The following is a 17,092-nucleotide window of genomic DNA, read 5'->3' as shown; positions in this document are numbered from 1 at the left end:
TGACTGTACCAGAAACCGTGACTCTTCCGTAGAGAAGTTAGAATAAATCCATATTTTAAAAAGCACTGACATAAGGAAACAAAGTATAACACTATTGGGAGGGTTAATTACAACTAATTAGTATCATGCTTGGTGTAAACTCTCAAATGATAACTATGATTACCAGTCTCATAATTCAAAAACTTCCTAAAACACCATAACTTTTGGTGCATTAATGTGAAAAGTCAAGAGAAAAATTGACAACAGTTTTGACACAGAAAGCTAACGCAGATACACCATTCCCTATGTCAGAGACACAGAGACATCACTCCTGAACCCTGGGGGCACCTGACCTGGCCCAAGGCCCAGAGCAGGCAGCCCCCTCGGGCGCATCGCTGCCTCCCCTCCCCGGGGCCAGCTTGCCTGGACGACCACGCCGGCCTCCTCCTGCCCACCTTACAGCTGCTGTGCGACCACAGCTGTCCCAGAGCCCCTCTTCTCAAGAGCCTCAAAGTGGTCTACCACCTGCAGAAGAGCAGCTGCAGGCTTCCAAGCAAGATGTTCCAGACCAGAGAAACGTGGTAGCAGAAAGAAAACCGATTCCAGTGGTGAAGTGTTCCAATCCTGTCCTCGGCCCTTCGCTGGCGATCCTGTGCAAACACCGACCCGCGGCAGTCCCCTCTGCACAATGCGGGAAATACCGCAGACGTGCATTCTCCTCAAGGACCTGGCTCTAACAGTCTGTCCCCTTTCCAGTATTGTCTACGGCACGTTTGCCATCAGCACTTAAGTATTTTCGAGTCTCTCCAACTCATAAAACAAAAGCCTCCCCCACAAAACTCTCCTCGTCGTCGTCTCCTCGAAGCTCACCTTCCCTCCTGCCCCGAGGCCTGTCTCTGCCCCCACCTCCACCTCCTCAGCCACCTACAGCCCCACCTACCGCGCGGCAAGGCTTCCACTCCCAATGAAATTGCTCACGCCAAGGTCATAATGACCTTCTACTGAAAATCCCGGAGAACACGTTCACACCTCCCCTTGCAGGAAATCCCTGAGCATCTGACAGGGCGGGGACACTTCCACTTAGATACCTCTTAGTATTTCAGAAAAAGTGACCAGAGCAAAGACACCCAACACTTGTACTCCCAGTGGTACTGGGGAGGCAAAGGCACCCCCGTGCTGCCAGCCGTGAGTCAGGCAGACAGGACGGAACGGAGGCCTGCTCTCAGCTCTTGCCCCACCAGAGGCGGGAGGCTTCAGAGGAGAGAGCCCACGGCCAGCTAAGTACAAAACTAAGCGAGCTGGCAGGCAGGCGACGGGAGACTTCTACTCAAGGGTGAGAGGCGGCACTTGCAAGGTTCAGGAGGGCAGTGCTGAGAGTGATCCACCGGCAGATCGAGCGCCGTCCCTCGCCCCTCACCTCCCCTGCTCCCTTCCCGCCCGCGTGTCAGCTGATGGGCGACTGGTTGTGTGGCTGTTGATGTGAGTGCCCTAAGGTGTAACCCTGAACACCACACCTGTGGCTGACAACAAAGCCAGCAAAAAACACTTGCCAAGGGGCGCCTGGGTGGCTCAGTGGGTTAAGCCTCTGCCTTCGGCTCGGGTCTTGATCTCATGGTCCTGGGATCGAGCCCCGCATGGGCTCTCTGCTCGGCAGGGAGCCTGCTTCCTCCCTTTCTCTCTGCCTGCCTCTCTGCCTACTGTGATGTCTGTCTGTCAAATAAATAAAATCTTTAGAAAAAAAAAAAAAAAAAACACTTGCCAAAACACTCAAGCACACCTAGCTTTGCAGTGAGATTTCACAACCCCTGCAAAAGCAGATTCAACCCAAGACCAAAAGGGCCAATGAATGGGCTCGCCATTCACCTGCTGCGCGGGGCTGCCTGCAACATCACGGAAAGATGGGTGACAACGGTGTGCAGCCATGCGCTGACACAGAACAGAAGCAGACGGCTCCAGAGTGCTGAGCCCCTCTGGCCGACAGCGCCCTCGACAGGAGCATCACACCGTCTCCACGCGAGGACTCGGGTCAGTTCTGCCGTTAGTAAATGCCAACTTCAGAACATGCACAGCCAAAGAAGGAAACATCCCAGCGAAAAGGGAAAGCCTCCACTTGAGAACTCTGGGAAGCAAGTCTCTTCAAGACTCGAGACCTCAGAGCTCCAACCTGGCTGCAGGAGAGAACCAAGAAACATCCCAGGTCCCAGCACAACAGCCCCAGTCACAGAGCCAGCCTGAGAGGCTCTCCACGGTCTGTCCCCAGTCATAGTAAAATGGCCGACTCCTGAGCCTTCATGGAGACTACACCATCTCGAATGCGAACTAGCCATCGGCACTATTACCAAATGCCAAGGTTCCGGGTTGATTCTTACAACTAACATTTGGTGCACATCTTCCTTTCCAGAAACTCCCCGTATTAGCTTGTTTTTCTTTGATTCACTTTTCTTAAATAATGCAGAACAATTCTGATTGGCGCAGATTTCTGTTATTTGTTTCAATTACCCAAGGTTTTACTTTACCCAAACATATCACCAGCAGGTTGGTTTCTCCGACAGATAAAACCAGAGCAAATCGGTAGCTGGTCTTTGGCTCCAATGTTGTGTGTGCGTCACTAACACAAACATGAGCGGCGTCTGACGGCGCAGCAGGGGACCCAGTCATTCCGACACCGTGGACGATGAGCCACTCCCACTTCCAGTTAGCTGCCTCTAGACCCTTCCGAGATCTCACAGCTGAATCACTCTCGGCCTGGCTTTTGAACAGGCAAGACTGAAGATGAAAGAAGCACCCCAGTACAACGTCATGCTTTCTTTCTTGCTACTCTCCTACAACCCAAACTTCCCGGTCAAAGAACTTCTGTCCTCGTCTTACCTGGTCTCCCCCAACTGTCTTGAGTAGACCCATAAGTAAAGAGAAAACGCTCCTCTCTGTTCCTTGTCAGTCATCACAACAGTCTTCTGCAAACAAACCTGCACTGCAAACAACACACTAAGCCAAAAGTCCCGTCTCAGATTCAGAACTACTCAGTTTTAATAAGCTGTTAATAGCAAATGGGAAAAAAATTGCAGTGGGCTTGTTTGTTAAAATGGACACGCTGATTCTAAAATACATGAGGAGACACAGAAGACCTAGGGCAGCCCAACAGCGCTGCTGGGGCACGCGTGCTCCGGGACCTCATGGAGGCCTGCAGCAGCGCAGCCCAGGGCCTGAGGACCCGCAAACACGTGGAAGGGCCACAGCGAAACCCAGAGACAGACCGCACGCGGTCCAACGACTTCCAACAAAGTGACCACGGATGGGCACTTGGGTGTGACTTGGGGCATGTGTGCTGTGGAGGTCATGTAAAATAGTTTTTAGTTTTTAATAAAAACTCACAGTTCAAAATTCATAAAAACCATAAAAAAACAAAAAATATATATCCTGTCCCCCATTCTCCATCCCCCTCACCTCAGGCAACTGTTCCTAATTTCTCATTTCCTTCTAGGAATATTTTACACCATCAGAGCACATACATATGCATGTAGTGGTGGCCCACTATACACACATCTATACCTGCTTTTACTCTTATCCCCGTGGAATTTCCGTGTGAGCTAATTCCTTTTCACGGCCACACAGCATTCTTCCATTGCATGAACAGACCACAGGTCTGTGTGGCCAACCCTACATTAATGGACATGTCAGGTAGCTCCCACATTCTATGCTGGAACAAACCAGCCTTTTAAAGTAAATTTCAGAAAAATACCGCATGGAAGAAGAAAAGACAGAGTGTTATCAAGTGAAGTTAAAAACCTTCTAACTAACGTTTTTTGCCAAAAACTGATAGGATTCAAGCTAAAAGAGTAGACCTCACTTCAAAAGTTTACACCATGTTAAAATGTCCATCACAACACAATTATCTCCTTGCTTTCTTCTGTAAAAGGTAAAGGATGTTCTCCCAGCAATATTTAAGTAGTTACTGAGTGCCAAGTATATTTGAATAAAATATAAAATATAAAAGTATATTTGAATAAAAGCTTTCACGGACATGATAAAAATATAATTTAAGGTGGGGGCTGCTTACATTGTCTTTCAAAAAGAAAACACACATTGATGAGATTTCCAGAAACTTCAATGAAAATCACAAAGTAAAATTTTATGATATAATAAATTGGCAGAAGAGACCAGACAACGACTAGTTTAAGTGTGATTACTAAGACTCTTGAATTAAAATTACTTTGTCTTCAGTGATAAAGTCCTGCCTGTCCTACCTTAGCAGCCCGCACGGCCTTGACTTTCAGCAGCATGTCAACAAACGCCACTCTCACTTTCTCGGAGTTGTCGTGCAGACTGTATTTCAGCGCCGGCAGAAGCTGCTCTAATAACGGGTGGCTTAATTTGTTATCCAAAATTATCGGCAGACACTACCAAAAAGGAGAAATATAAACAATTCAAATTTAGAACATAAACAATAAAAAGTTAAAATAATTCCGTTTCATCCTTATTAGTGAACTATTAGTGAAACAAATATACCTACAGAAAGTAACACTTTTCTTTTTTTTTTTTTAAAGATTTTGTTTATTTATCTGACAGACAGAGATCACAAGTAGGCAGAGAGGCAGGCAGAGAGAGAGAGGGGGAAGCAGGCTCCCCGCTGAGCAGAGAGCCCGATGTGGGGCTCGATCCCAGGACACGGAGACCATGACCCGAGCCGAAGGCAGCGGCTCAATCCACTGAGTCACCCAGGCACCCCAGAAAGTAACACTTTTCTAAAAGGTTCACATAGTTTTAAAGAATTAGTAAAGTTTCAACACTGATAATCAGTTTACCCATTGTTCTGTCCAAACAAAATTAAAGCAGTTACAAAATAACCCTGCAATGCTTTCGCTTAGCCACATGTTACGGGAGTTTCAGAGATGAAAGACAGAACAACTACTGGTGGAGAGGGCTCCAAAGCCAATTTGTGTCGGATCCAACAATCCTTTCACATTTTTTTGGTGGCCCATGAATTCTCTTATTTCTTGACTCCATCCTGCATGAAAGTCAGAGGGCACAGAGCCTCCCTTATCGTGGGGACACAGCCACATGCACCTCAGACAGGTGGTCGCGTGACCGGCCTGTGCTCAGACCAGTCACCAACTGGAAGATCTGATACACTCCACCTTTGCTTTCCACTTATTAGGAAAAAGGATTTTTTAAAGAGACTTCTTTTTTATAGGAATTACAGTGGACACACAATGTGACACTCATTTCAGATGCACAGCACGGTGGCTCGACAATTCTGCACGTCATGCTGTGTTCATGACGGTGTCGTCACCACCTACCACCACACAACATTACTATGATATTATCATTAAATAGGACAAGACCTTATACTTTAACCATCATACTGAATTATTTATAGACAAGCTGATACAGTTTCGAAGTAATCAACAGTGGGAGACAATAGACTGGCTAAAGACGAAGCCAGACCAGATGTGTCCCTGATAAGCGCTGACACCAGATGATGGGACAAAGGACAGTCCCGTAGGTTCTTGTTAAAAGAACATATGGTATACCAAAACAGTCAATTTTAGTGTATAACTTAAAAATTTTAAGTACTACACACAACAAAACACTGTGCACTACCCACCCAGGCCATACACCAAAAGCCGGTATTTTTCAAGTAGGCCTTTTTCGTAGCCCACACTTTCAATTTGGTTTTTACAAAACTGTTACTTTGGATGTACAACAAAAATGTCCATAGTAGCATACCTATAGAGTAGAATCATGGGTAATTTAAAAATCGTTCTTTCTCTGTATTTTCTAATTATTCTAGGATAAATAAATACTGCCTATGTAATTTTAAATACTACCTTAAAGACGGAACAGCGCACGTCAGCTGAGCTCGTGTCAAACGCCAGTTCCCCAGTTACTTTCTTGAGGAGATCAAGAAGAATGGTTGGAGGCATCATTTCCCAGTATTTGGAAGTTATTTTACAGACACCAAGGATCCCTGTAGAACGGACCATTGGATAAGGATCTTCTAACAGGCTCTGTAAGTTGGAGGGGGAAAAGACTTAAAAATCTTAAATCAGCTCCTTTATATCAGTATTTGCTCTGCACATTAGTACTCTATGCGTTTACAATGTAGCAGACATTTCAAGTCACAGAAACACGGGTCCTAGTCAGACTCACATATCTCTTATTTACCATCTCTATAGCTGAGCACTTCAAGAGGAGAATCCAGACATGTGTGGAATCTTACCTGTCAATTCCATCTACAGGACTTTGCCAACAGCAGAGTCTCAAATACCATCCCCACATTCAGTGAGGTATAGACAACGATCCTACAGACACAGCCTATGTAAACCACTTTCTTGAATTTCTAAAAATGCTGTAATGCACTAAGCCCAGAATAAGGTAAATCCACTTAATGAATTAAACCAGGAAATGGTGACCAGTGGTTGTTAACAATACAAAAAGATGGGAGCTTTGGGGGTTCAGTGGGTTAGGGCTCTGCCTTCAGCTCGGGTCGTGATCTCAAGGTTCTGGGATCGAGCCCCACATCAGCTCTCTAGTCGGCGGGGAGCCCGCTTCCCTTCCTCTCTCAGCCTACCTCTCTGCCTACTTGTGATCTCTCCCTCTCTCTGTCAAATAAATAAATAAAATCTTTTTTAAATTATTTAAAAAAAAAAAAGAAGGGGGGGCACCTGGGTAGCTTGATCGATTAAGTGTCTGTTTCTTATTTCAGCTCAGGTCATGATCGTAGGGTTGTGAGATCGAGCCCATGTCAGGCTCTACACTGGGTGCAGAGCCGGCTTAAGATCCTCTCTGCCCACCCTCCCCTACGGGCCTCCCCTCCTCCCCCCTTCCACCCTCTTTAAAAATACAAGAAACAAGATACTATAGATCTCGGGGCGCCTGGGGGGCTCAGTGGGCTAAAGCCTCTGCCTTCGGCTCAGGTCGTGGTCCCGGGGTCCTGGGATCGAGCCCCGTGTCAGGCTCTCTGCTCAGCGGGGAGCCTGCCTCCCCCTCTCTACCTGCCTCTCTGCCCACTTGTGATCTCTGTCTGTCAAATAAATAAAATATTAAAAAAAAAAAAAGAAAGCGTATATCTCGGATGGAAGTACACAACAGCTCCATGAAGAATCTGACACAACAAAATCCCCACAAAAATAACTGATCAACTCTAAGCTACTGACATTCAGGAAAGACAAAAGGCAGAAGAAAATCATACCACCAGCACAGGGATATGTTCCCGAATGCGGGGCGACTGGGGGGGCTCAGTCAGGTGAGCCTCTGCCTTTGGCTCAGGTCATGATCCTGGAGTCCTGGGCTCGCGTCCCGCATCGGGCTCCCAGATCAGCGAGGAGCTGCTTCTCCCTCAGCCTCCCTGGCCCCTGCTCTCTCTCTCACATTCATGCTCTCTCTTAAGTAGATAAATATTTTTTTTAAATGCAAGAAACAAAATAATAATTTGGCTTCTTGAACAAAAAAAATAGTAAGGCAAAGAGAGAGAGACATTGAGGCTACTGGACTTATCGGTACTGGGTCTTATTAATATACTGGCTGATCACCTGCACGGTTCTTACTTAGACACAGACTCAAAACAGGGAGAAGTGTCATTGAAGTATCACTCAAAAGCAATGACACAGGGATGCCTGGCTGGCTCAGTCAGGGGACCGTGTGACTCTTGATCTCAGGGCCATGAGTTCAAACCCCATGTGGTGTAGAATTTACTTAAAATAAGAATTAAAATTTTTTGTGTGTTTAAAAAAAATAAGCATCCAATATTTGACAGCATTCAGGAATTATTTTTCATCTTTCTTTAGTTGTAATGATGGTACGATTATGCTTTTTTTTTTTTAAAGATTTTATTTATTTATTTGACAGAAATCACAAGTAGGCAGAGGCAGGCAGAGAAAGAGAGGGGGAAGCAGGCTCCCCGCTGAGCAGAGAGCCCAATGCGAGGCTCGATCCCAGGACCCTGAGATCATGACCTGAGCCGAAGGCAGCGGCTCAACCCACTGAGCCACCCAGGTGCCCCCGATTGTGCTTTCTTAAAAAGCCCCATGTTTTAGCGACTCCTATGAAACATTTAAGAGTTAAAATGATGACACCTCAGATCTGCTTTGAAATCAGAAGAAATAGGTAAAGCTCGGGTCAGTAAACACGGACACTGAGACAGTCAGTACTGAACCTGCATGCGGGTACACAGGCATTCAGTACACTAGACTCTCTGTGATCATGTACAGACTTTTCTATTACAAAAGTTTAAAAGCACAAATAATTCGTACTCTGTAATGAGGGGAAATAAAGTCTTCACGTTAGGATAAGCACTTACTTCATCTCCCCAAAATCTGACCAAAATGACAAGGTTGTAGAAATAGCAACACTGGAAATGAGGGATTGTTTTTTAGTATTTTATTCATTTATAGGGCACCTGGGTGGCTCAGTGGGTTAAAGCCTCTGCCTTCGGCTCAGGTCATGATCTCAGGGTCCTGGGATCAAGCCCCGCGTCAGGCTCTCTGCTCAGCGGGGAGCCTGCTTCCTCCTCTCTCTCTGCCTGCCTCTCAGTCTACTTGTGGTCTCTGTCTGTTAAATAAATAAATAGTATCTTTAAAATATATATATTTTATTCATTTATTGAAGAGGGAGAGGGAGAGGGAGAGTGCGAGGCGGACTCCCCGCTGAGCAGAGCCTGACACGGGGCTCAATCCCAGGACCGAGATCATGCTCGCGACGAAGACAGAGGCTCAACCCACTGACCCACCCAGACGCCCCTACAATGAGGGATTTCTACAGGAAGGAAGGTAAAAACAGATTTCATGGAAGGAAGAGCAGAAACGGTTGTGACCCAGACATTCCTACGCTCTTCCAGAGCTCAGACTTGCCCAAACCTGGTGTCATAAACACAGACAGTGCAAAGGCTCCTGAGAGCTCCCTGCATCGGCCCCCACCGTAAACCACCTGCCAGGGAAGAGCTCGCAAAAAAGGCCTGAGGGGAACAGAGGAGCTTAGAAAAGCCAGCAATAACTCAAACAGCTCCACAGAGGAAAGAAGAAAGGAGAGAAAGCCACCAGGAGGGGAGTCCCCTCCCTATCTGGTCACCTTGGGGTCACTGGCTTGCCTGTCCCTCAGCCACAGAACCCGAGGGGAACCCCATCTGCTGAGAAGCCCTGTCCCCCTATGCAGAACCACAAGCCACTTACCAGTCCTAACATGGTCTATTCCTTAGACTCTAACAAAGACTCAGCATCTCTTTTAGGTGTTTTCTCTAAGAAGAATTTTCCACTCCTATGCACATTTTATTTTTCACAGTAAAACATTAATAGGTCCTGCCTCTTAAACTAATTAACATGTAGATATTACACATTTGCTAAAATTACATCAGGCTTCGTAGCACAGAAACATTTTTACTCGTACAATACTTTTACCAAGTGATGTCCTGATAGTAAGATTTCCACCATTTACAATACCAGTGATTTTTAATAGAATAAAAAGAAATATAGTCACACTATTCATTAGCCAATATTCTAGTATCCAAACTGCCAAGCATTTGACAGTATCTACATCTCGGAGAGACCAGCAGCTCCCTCCACACCTTTCGTCTGCCACATCAGTATCAGACTCCCCTCCAGAACTTCATTCTGGTTTCTAGTACAAGAGACACAGGATTCACCAAATGTTCCTAATATTCTGTTACATAATCGCATCACCTTACATATTTTTAATGTTCCTATGGACAGTAATAACCACTGTCATTTTTTGTACACAGTATTTTTTATTTTAATTCCAGTGTAGTTAACATAGTGTTGCATTTACTTCAGGTATACAATATAGTGATTCAACAATTCTACATATTACTCAGTAATTATTTTTTTTCTTTTTAAGATTTTATGTATTTGACAGAGAGAGACACAGTGAGAGAGGAACACAAGCAGGGGGAGCGGAAGAGGGACAAGCAGCCCCCGTGGAACAGGAAGCCTGATGTGGGGCTCGATCCCAGGGTCCTGGGATCATGACCTGACCTGAGCCAAAGGTAGACACTCAACCCACTGAGCCACCCAGGTGCCCAATTAGTCAGTACTTACGAAGACAAGTGCATTCATAACCCCCTCTGCCTGTAACCACTGTCATCTTAATGTTAGGGACTGAGCTAAATGTTTTATATTTAACTTTTCATTGAGACCTTATCACAATCCAACAGAATATTATTTCCAGGTTTAAAGAAGAAACTGAGGGCGCCTGGGTGGCTCAGTGGGTTAAGCCGCTGCCTTCAGCTCAGGTCATGATCTCAGGGTCCTGAGATCGAGTCCCGCATCGGGGTCTTTGCTCAGCAGGGAGCCTGCTTCCTCCTCTCTCTCTCTGCCTGCCTCTCTGCCTACTTGTGATTTCTCTCTGTCAAATAAATAAATAAAATCTTTAAAAAAAAAAAAAAGATAAAGAAGAAACTGTGGGGATGCCTGGGTGGCTCAGCAGGTCAAGCGTCTGCCTTCGGCTCAGGTCATGATCTCAGGGTCCTGGGATCGAGCCCCGTGTCAGGCTCTCTGCTTAGCGGGAAGCCTGCTTCTCCCTCTCTCTCTCTCTGCCCATCTGCCTACTTGTAAGCTCTGTCAAGTAAATAAATAAAATCTTTAAAAAATAAAAAAAATTTAAAAATGAAGAAACGGTGAGGAGCGGCTACGAAACAAGATGTGCGACCCCATGCTCTCACAGTCACTCTGTGTGCTGCTGCCCAGCACAAGGGCTCAGGAGCCCTGGCCGGACGCCCACAGAGGACTGCTCATGTGCTCCACTCGGGCAGGAGGGCCTCCGCACACATCCTGGGAGTCTGAGAAACGGCAGGTGCAATGTAGGACCCGCATGCCGGCTGGACAGGCGGCACACACTCCGTCACCACACCCCAGGCAGACACTTAGACCTTTGAAAATGTCAGTGTCTTGGATTTGGACACCTGGGTTAAAAAGCAAACGCTGGGGCACTTGGGTGGCTCAGTCGGTGAAGTGTCGGACTTTGGATCAGGTTGTAATCTAGGGGTCCTGGGATCAAACCCCAAGTCAGGCTCCCTGCTCAGCAAGGGGGTCTGCTTCTCCTTCTCCCTCTGCCCCTCCCCCAGCTCAGGCTCTCTCTCTCTCTCTCTCAAATAAATAAATAAAATCTTCATTTAAAAAAAAGAGAGAAAAAGAAAAAAGAGGAAACATTTTTCATCGTTTTTTGGCTCAAAACTATCAAAATCTAGCCCCACAAAATTAATGATTCTCAAGGGGAATTCTAAGTAAATATGCATGTGACTAAGGCACTTACAGCAAAACACGAATGGCTGTCATTCTAGGTGCACGTGCATCTATAGGCAGGTGTGTGGGTATGTAGGTGCGCTGTGCACACCTGTGTGCACACATGTATGTACCTGCGAAGGGCTCAGTCTACACACACTAGTTACACTATTATTTCAACTTGCTGCGTGCGTGAGATTTTTCATTCAACAAACAAACAAACAAACAGGGGCACCGGGGTGGCTCAGTCCGTAAAGTGTCTGACTTTGGCTTGGGTCGTGATCTCGGGGTCCTGGAGCCGAGCCCCACACTGGGCTCCGCACTCAGCAGGGAGTCTGCTTCCCTGCACTCTCTCTCTAAAAAAAAAAAAAAAAATCCTGAAACTTAAAACAAACAAACAAACAAAAGGAAGTGCTGTTAGGAATGTCATGGATAACCAACTCTATCATGGCATTTTTGTTATCACTTCCTAAAATTTTATTCTACTAATTACAACAATAAATAGTATATTTTAGCTTGTGTTAGGAAGCCCCGAAAATGTAAGGGAACGTAGAAAACAAGCAGAGGCTAGCACTTTCCAGCCGGGGGAACCCCACAGCACCCTTGGGAGCAACTGCGGCACCCAAACGTTCTCAAGTCTCATTTGACAAGTCACTGCGACAGGCGCTCGCAGGCTCGCCTGAAGACACCACAGTGTGTCTATCCGCACTGCTCCACGGGCAACACCTACATGATCGAAGTGCAGAGAGAGACCCAGAAAAGTGAGTGACTTGCCCAAAGTTACACAACTATCAAGAAGTGGAATCAAATCTGCATGGGACCTACTGTAACCACAGGTCACACTGCCGACCTGTGCTGGGGAGATAAGAATACGCATAAACATTTAAAACCATATAGAGTAATAAATAACGAGATGTTCCACAGGTGACAAAGAGAAAGAGAATAAAACACTCTTGGGTCCACGCGGTCACCGGAGGCACCGGCGGGGCGTGGATTTCTGTGAAGAATGTCACGATCTAGAAAGCCTGCCGTCTGACGGCAGCACACAGGGTAGTTACAGGGGAGGCCAGCACCCACCTCAGGCCCAGAGGGAGGGGACATCACAGGGGACCAGCCACATGCAATACATACATAGAGCTCTTCAAACTGTTTCTGAATTTCACTGTCCATTTCGACAGCACTGAAACTTGGATCTCTAACAGGAAATGCTTCAATGAACAACAGGGCAGCATTCGCCCGGACTTCAGAGTTTCGGGCCTAGAATAAGGAAAGAGTGTTTCAGGGTCGAAGGAGCAAACATTCAGAAGCTTCCAGACAGATTTTCTAAATAATGCTTCTAAAGTATCTCAATACAGACTTCCAAATTAAAGACAACCACAGTCTTTTAACTGACCAACGTAGACCTTCCATGAACTAAACCAAACTCTTGGCTCAGTAATGACAGATATTCCAAGACCCAGGGGCACCCGAGTGGCTCAGCTGGTTAGCATGTGACCCTTGATCTCAGCTCAGGTCTGGATCTCGGGGTCTTTAGTTCAAGCCCCACTGGGCTCCATACACGGAGCCTACTTAAAAACGAGAGAGAGTGAGTACAAACCATGTGTTTTGGGGGCACCTGCAGGGCACAGTTGGTTAAGCTTCCAACTCTTGCTTTCCGCTGAGGTCATGATCTCATGGGTCACGAGAATGAGCCCACACTGGGCTCCCCAGTCAGTGGGGTGTCCACTTGAGATTCTCTCCCCTGACTTTTCCCCCATATATTCTCCCTCTAAAACAAATAAATCTTAAAAAAAAAAAGACCCAATTCCTCGCCTCAAAGTCCACCTTCTGTCACTAAGAAACGGTGACTCTCTCTCTCCCAACACTAGATTTACCACGGTGAAAGTCACTCATGTTCACTCCGGCACTCCCTGGAAGGTTGTCATCCTGTGTCAGTCGTCAGCAGGAGGTCCCGAGGGCCAGGACGGCCCACCTCAACTACGCAGACCCCCAGCGTTTCCACTGGCTTGCGTGGCATGACAGACCCCCTGCCCACTGTTTAGGCTGTGGAGTCAGCCGAAACCAATTCAGAGTCCCAGTCTAACAGGCCTAAAAATGTTTTTAATAAAAGAAAAAGACATTTATCCCCAAATTTCACAACGCCCCCAGCTTCCAGTCTTATTTACAATGCCTTATCACAATCCTGAATTAGAGCACAAAAATCCAAAACCCAGTTAGCGTGCTCTCAACAGACGGATGTCGAATAGCTGTACCTTTAGTCCTCTCCAGAGGATGGGTTTGTACAACCTGTAAAGCATCTCTTCCACTCCCTGACGAACTTTCTTTTGATGATGAAAATAACTCAGCACCTAAGAGCAAAGAGAAGAAAAGAAAGGTAATGTAGTTTGGGGGCATCTGGGGGGCTCAGTGGGTTAAAGCCTCTGCCTTCGGCTTAGGTCATGATCTCAGAGTCCTGGGATGGAGCCCCACATCGGACTCTCTGCTCAGCAGGGAGCCTGCTTCCTCCTCTCTCTCTGCCTGCCTCTCTGCCTGCATGTGATCTCTGTCAAATAAATAAATAAAATCTTAAAAAAAATAAATAAAAATAAAATAATTTCAATATTCTGTTTTGAAAAACTGGTAGTGGCAGTTAGTAATGATTCTGGACATTTTTATGTCAAAGAATTTAAAGATTATTTGAAGTTCTGACTTTCTTAACAACACACTTCTAGTTAAAACTGCCAGCCGCCAAATACCAAGATTCTAAGAAAGCCCTTTCAAGCTGATGCCTGTGAGGGGCTAAATTAATTTTTTAAATTAACATACACAATAATCTAAAAACAGAGAAGATGAGACGTTATCTGAAAAACGCAAGACTGGTGGGGCAAGGGCTGTGCTCACCTCGCGCACTCGGGAGTGCACCGGAGAGCGGCGCGGAAGGTGGACGCCGTGGTGCATGAAGTCCTGGATGCAGTCGTTCTCGATGGTCTGCAAGGGCAAGCACAGCGTGAGCTCCGACAGAGGACAGGACGGGCGGCGCCGCCGCTGGAGTCGGCCCTGCTCATCCTCTGTTCCAGGAGGAAAGCACCAGAATCCGCTGCTCAGAGCTCTCCTGCTTTAAATCTACCCCTCTTAGAACCCCTTTACGTTTGATACTCCTTTAGCTTCCTCTATCTTTGATGAAACATCAAGTCTGTGCTAGAGAGCAGGCAAGCTTCCCCCTACCCCTTGAGGCTTGTTCAAGCCAGATGCTCAAGGACTCAGCGTGGCCTGAGGGCCTCTCCTGGAAGCCATGCTGACCTAGAAGACCTCAGAGACTGGATCTGTCCAAGAGCCTCCCCAGGGCTGATGCTGAACTACATTTAAGGTGGAGGCCAGGACTCCAAGTGACTGAAACAAGCTCTTTCAGGGCCACCCTGGGGAGGGGCAGGGCTGGGGGGTGGATGTGGGTGGCTCTTCGGTTAGACCACAACACCTACATCCTTCCAGAGCTGGGCAAGGAGGTAGAGCCAACCGCTGGGAGCAGCCCAGTGGACCTTCCGGCCTGTTACCCTACACTCTGCCCCACTCCCGGGGTCCCATGGCTTTAGGGACGGACACAAGGAAAGCCTACTACTACGACCAGCCGCCTTCATCATCTCTGAAATACTCCCTTCACCCGAAGATAATAATAACCTTAGAATCACCACACACAGGGAACCACGCTGACTCGTGACGAAGCGGGGTGTGCGGCACGACCTCTTGAGTGTTTGTGCCACAGAAGTCGAACCTTTAGAGTTACCTCCCAGAATACGGACGTTCTACAGGACAACAGACCCAGTTACTTCAACATACCCATGAATGGCACAAGTTTTAAAAACAGAACACGAGGGGGGAGGAATGCTCTGAGAGAGTTAAATGACATAACAAGCAAACGCCATAGGAGACTTATGGGATCCTGATGCCAAAAAAAAAACAAAAAAAAACAAAAAAAGACACCTTTGAAACAAAGCAGAGAAATTTAAATATTTTCAAAAATACCCAGAAATTGTTAATTTTGTTAAGTATGTTAATGGCATTATATAACCAAACTCCTTAGAGACGCAGACTGAAGTACACAGATATGCAATTTCATATTCGGTACAGACTCCAACAGTTGTTTTTAACGACTAACACCCATTATTTTTAAATATTGAGCTTTATTCATTTCTAGTGATTTCTACACCCTAAGTGGGGCTCAAAGCAGACATCAAAAGTTGTACACACCACCGACAGAGCCAGCCAGGCACCCCTACAAATATCTATTTTTAAAACCACTATTGGAAGGCGCCTGGCTGGCTCAGTGGGTTAAAGTCTCTGCCTTTGGCTCAGGTCATGATCCCAGGGTCCTGGGATCGAGCCACACATCGGGCTCTCTGCTCAGCGGGGAGCCTGCTTCCTCCTCTCTCTCTCTCTGCCTGCCTCTCTGCCTACTTGTGATCTCTGTCTGTCAAATAAATACATAAAATCTTAAAATAAATAAATAAATAAAGCCTCTATTGGAGAAAAGGGGGACAAATGTTCTTCCCATAAACAAGTATCGTGCAGCAATAAAACAGTGAAGAAACGTACAGCAATGTCCTGGTTTTGCCCTTTCCTCGACAATATTTCACACTGCAAAATGATCGTAGATACTGTCAGTAGGGATACGAGCGATCAGTTTTCTCTCTAGAAGTGGAAGTCAGTGATAAACCAAGCTGGAGCTGCACAGGAGCAGAGTGGACGGAAGGGAGCTCCAGACAGCAGGCAAGCCCTCTCCCACCTGCCAGGTCAGCACCTGCTCCCTGAAGAGCGAAGACTCCTTTTTGACTTAGAGTAAAAATTTTACTCTTGGAAAGAAAATATGTTTGAGAATTTAGTATGAGAAAAACATAAAGGATATTAGACAAAAAAACTTTCTTCTGATATTTTTCCGAAAAGGCCTAAGTCTTACTGTAACTGTGAATTACACAGCCACATCTTCCTAAGGCAGACATTACAGGCCGTTCAACATTAGCCATATTCAAGAGGAATGTCTTTACAGTCTCAAAAACAATGTAACTAAAACGTAACGGGTAGTCTGAGGTCCCAGAGCAAGGCAGCTCAACAGAAACAGAATCCTAACCGCAATCGCAATTTTAAGTTTTCTAGTAGCAACATTAAGAAAAATAAGAAATAGGTAAAATTACTTTAGTAATACATCGTGTTCAGCCCAATATAGCCAAAGCATTATCATTTCAACATGCAAGCAGTATTCTAAAAACACATTCATAGATATTTTACATTCTTCTCTCTACTGTATCTTCATAACCTGGTGTGTTTCTCATACAGCACATTTCAGCGCACACTGGACACATTCCCAGGGCATGGCCGGACAGCACAGGTCTAATAAAGCTACCCAAATGACAAGGGACATCTCAAGGAGTATGACTGGGTCCGTGACTGAGCGTGAAAATACATGGGAATGACAGTGAAATCTCAGTCCCATGAAGTCTCATTATCTGGCTTTATTTTCAGAAAAAGCATCAACAGATTTTTTAAATTTTTTTAAAGTTTTCTTTTTTCCTTTAAGTAATCCCTGTACCCACCAGGGGGCCCAAACAACCCTGAGATCAAGAGTCGCACACTCTTTCCACTGAGCCAGCCGGGCGCCCCTTCAACACAGATTTTAAATGACTATCCATGATGACTTACTTAGTAACTAGAATACAACAAAAATAAATATTAACATTTAATAAAATGAAAAGAAAATACCTCCAATATTTTCCCTGAGGCCTTTTTCCAAGCTCTGAAATAAACTTCTGCGATGTGTACCATCAAAGATCTATGGGGGGAGAAAAGTCAATGCAAGTTCAAACCATTAGACTTTTTTTTCAAGTTTATATATTTTTAGTAATCTCTGCACC

General features: G+C 45.9%; 1 protein-coding gene across 1 annotated transcript in view; it reads right to left on the bottom strand.

The window, feature by feature from the left end:
* Positions 1 to 17,092, bottom strand: part of NCAPG2 (non-SMC condensin II complex subunit G2) — a 60,479-nt gene that overhangs the window by 29,806 nt on the left and 13,581 nt on the right. The window contains exons 9-14 of the mRNA XM_045086312.1: positions 16,941 to 17,010; positions 14,091 to 14,177; positions 13,463 to 13,558; positions 12,342 to 12,467; positions 5,808 to 5,987; positions 4,224 to 4,376 (exon numbers count right to left, since the gene is read on the bottom strand). Coding sequence (XP_044942247.1) covers positions 4,224 to 4,376; positions 5,808 to 5,987; positions 12,342 to 12,467; positions 13,463 to 13,558; positions 14,091 to 14,177; positions 16,941 to 17,010 — 712 coding nt within the window. The remainder of the gene's footprint in view (positions 1 to 4,223; positions 4,377 to 5,807; positions 5,988 to 12,341; positions 12,468 to 13,462; positions 13,559 to 14,090; positions 14,178 to 16,940; positions 17,011 to 17,092) is intronic.

This window comes from Mustela putorius, unplaced genomic scaffold (genome assembly GCF_011764305.1).
Source record: "Mustela putorius furo isolate JIRA1106 unplaced genomic scaffold, ASM1176430v1.1 tig00000929_pilon_pilon_pilon, whole genome shotgun sequence".
Classification (NCBI taxonomy): Eukaryota; Metazoa; Chordata; class Mammalia; order Carnivora; family Mustelidae; genus Mustela; species Mustela putorius.
Note: the sequence above shows the minus strand (reverse complement) of the source record. Positions and strands in the feature narration are given on the sequence as shown.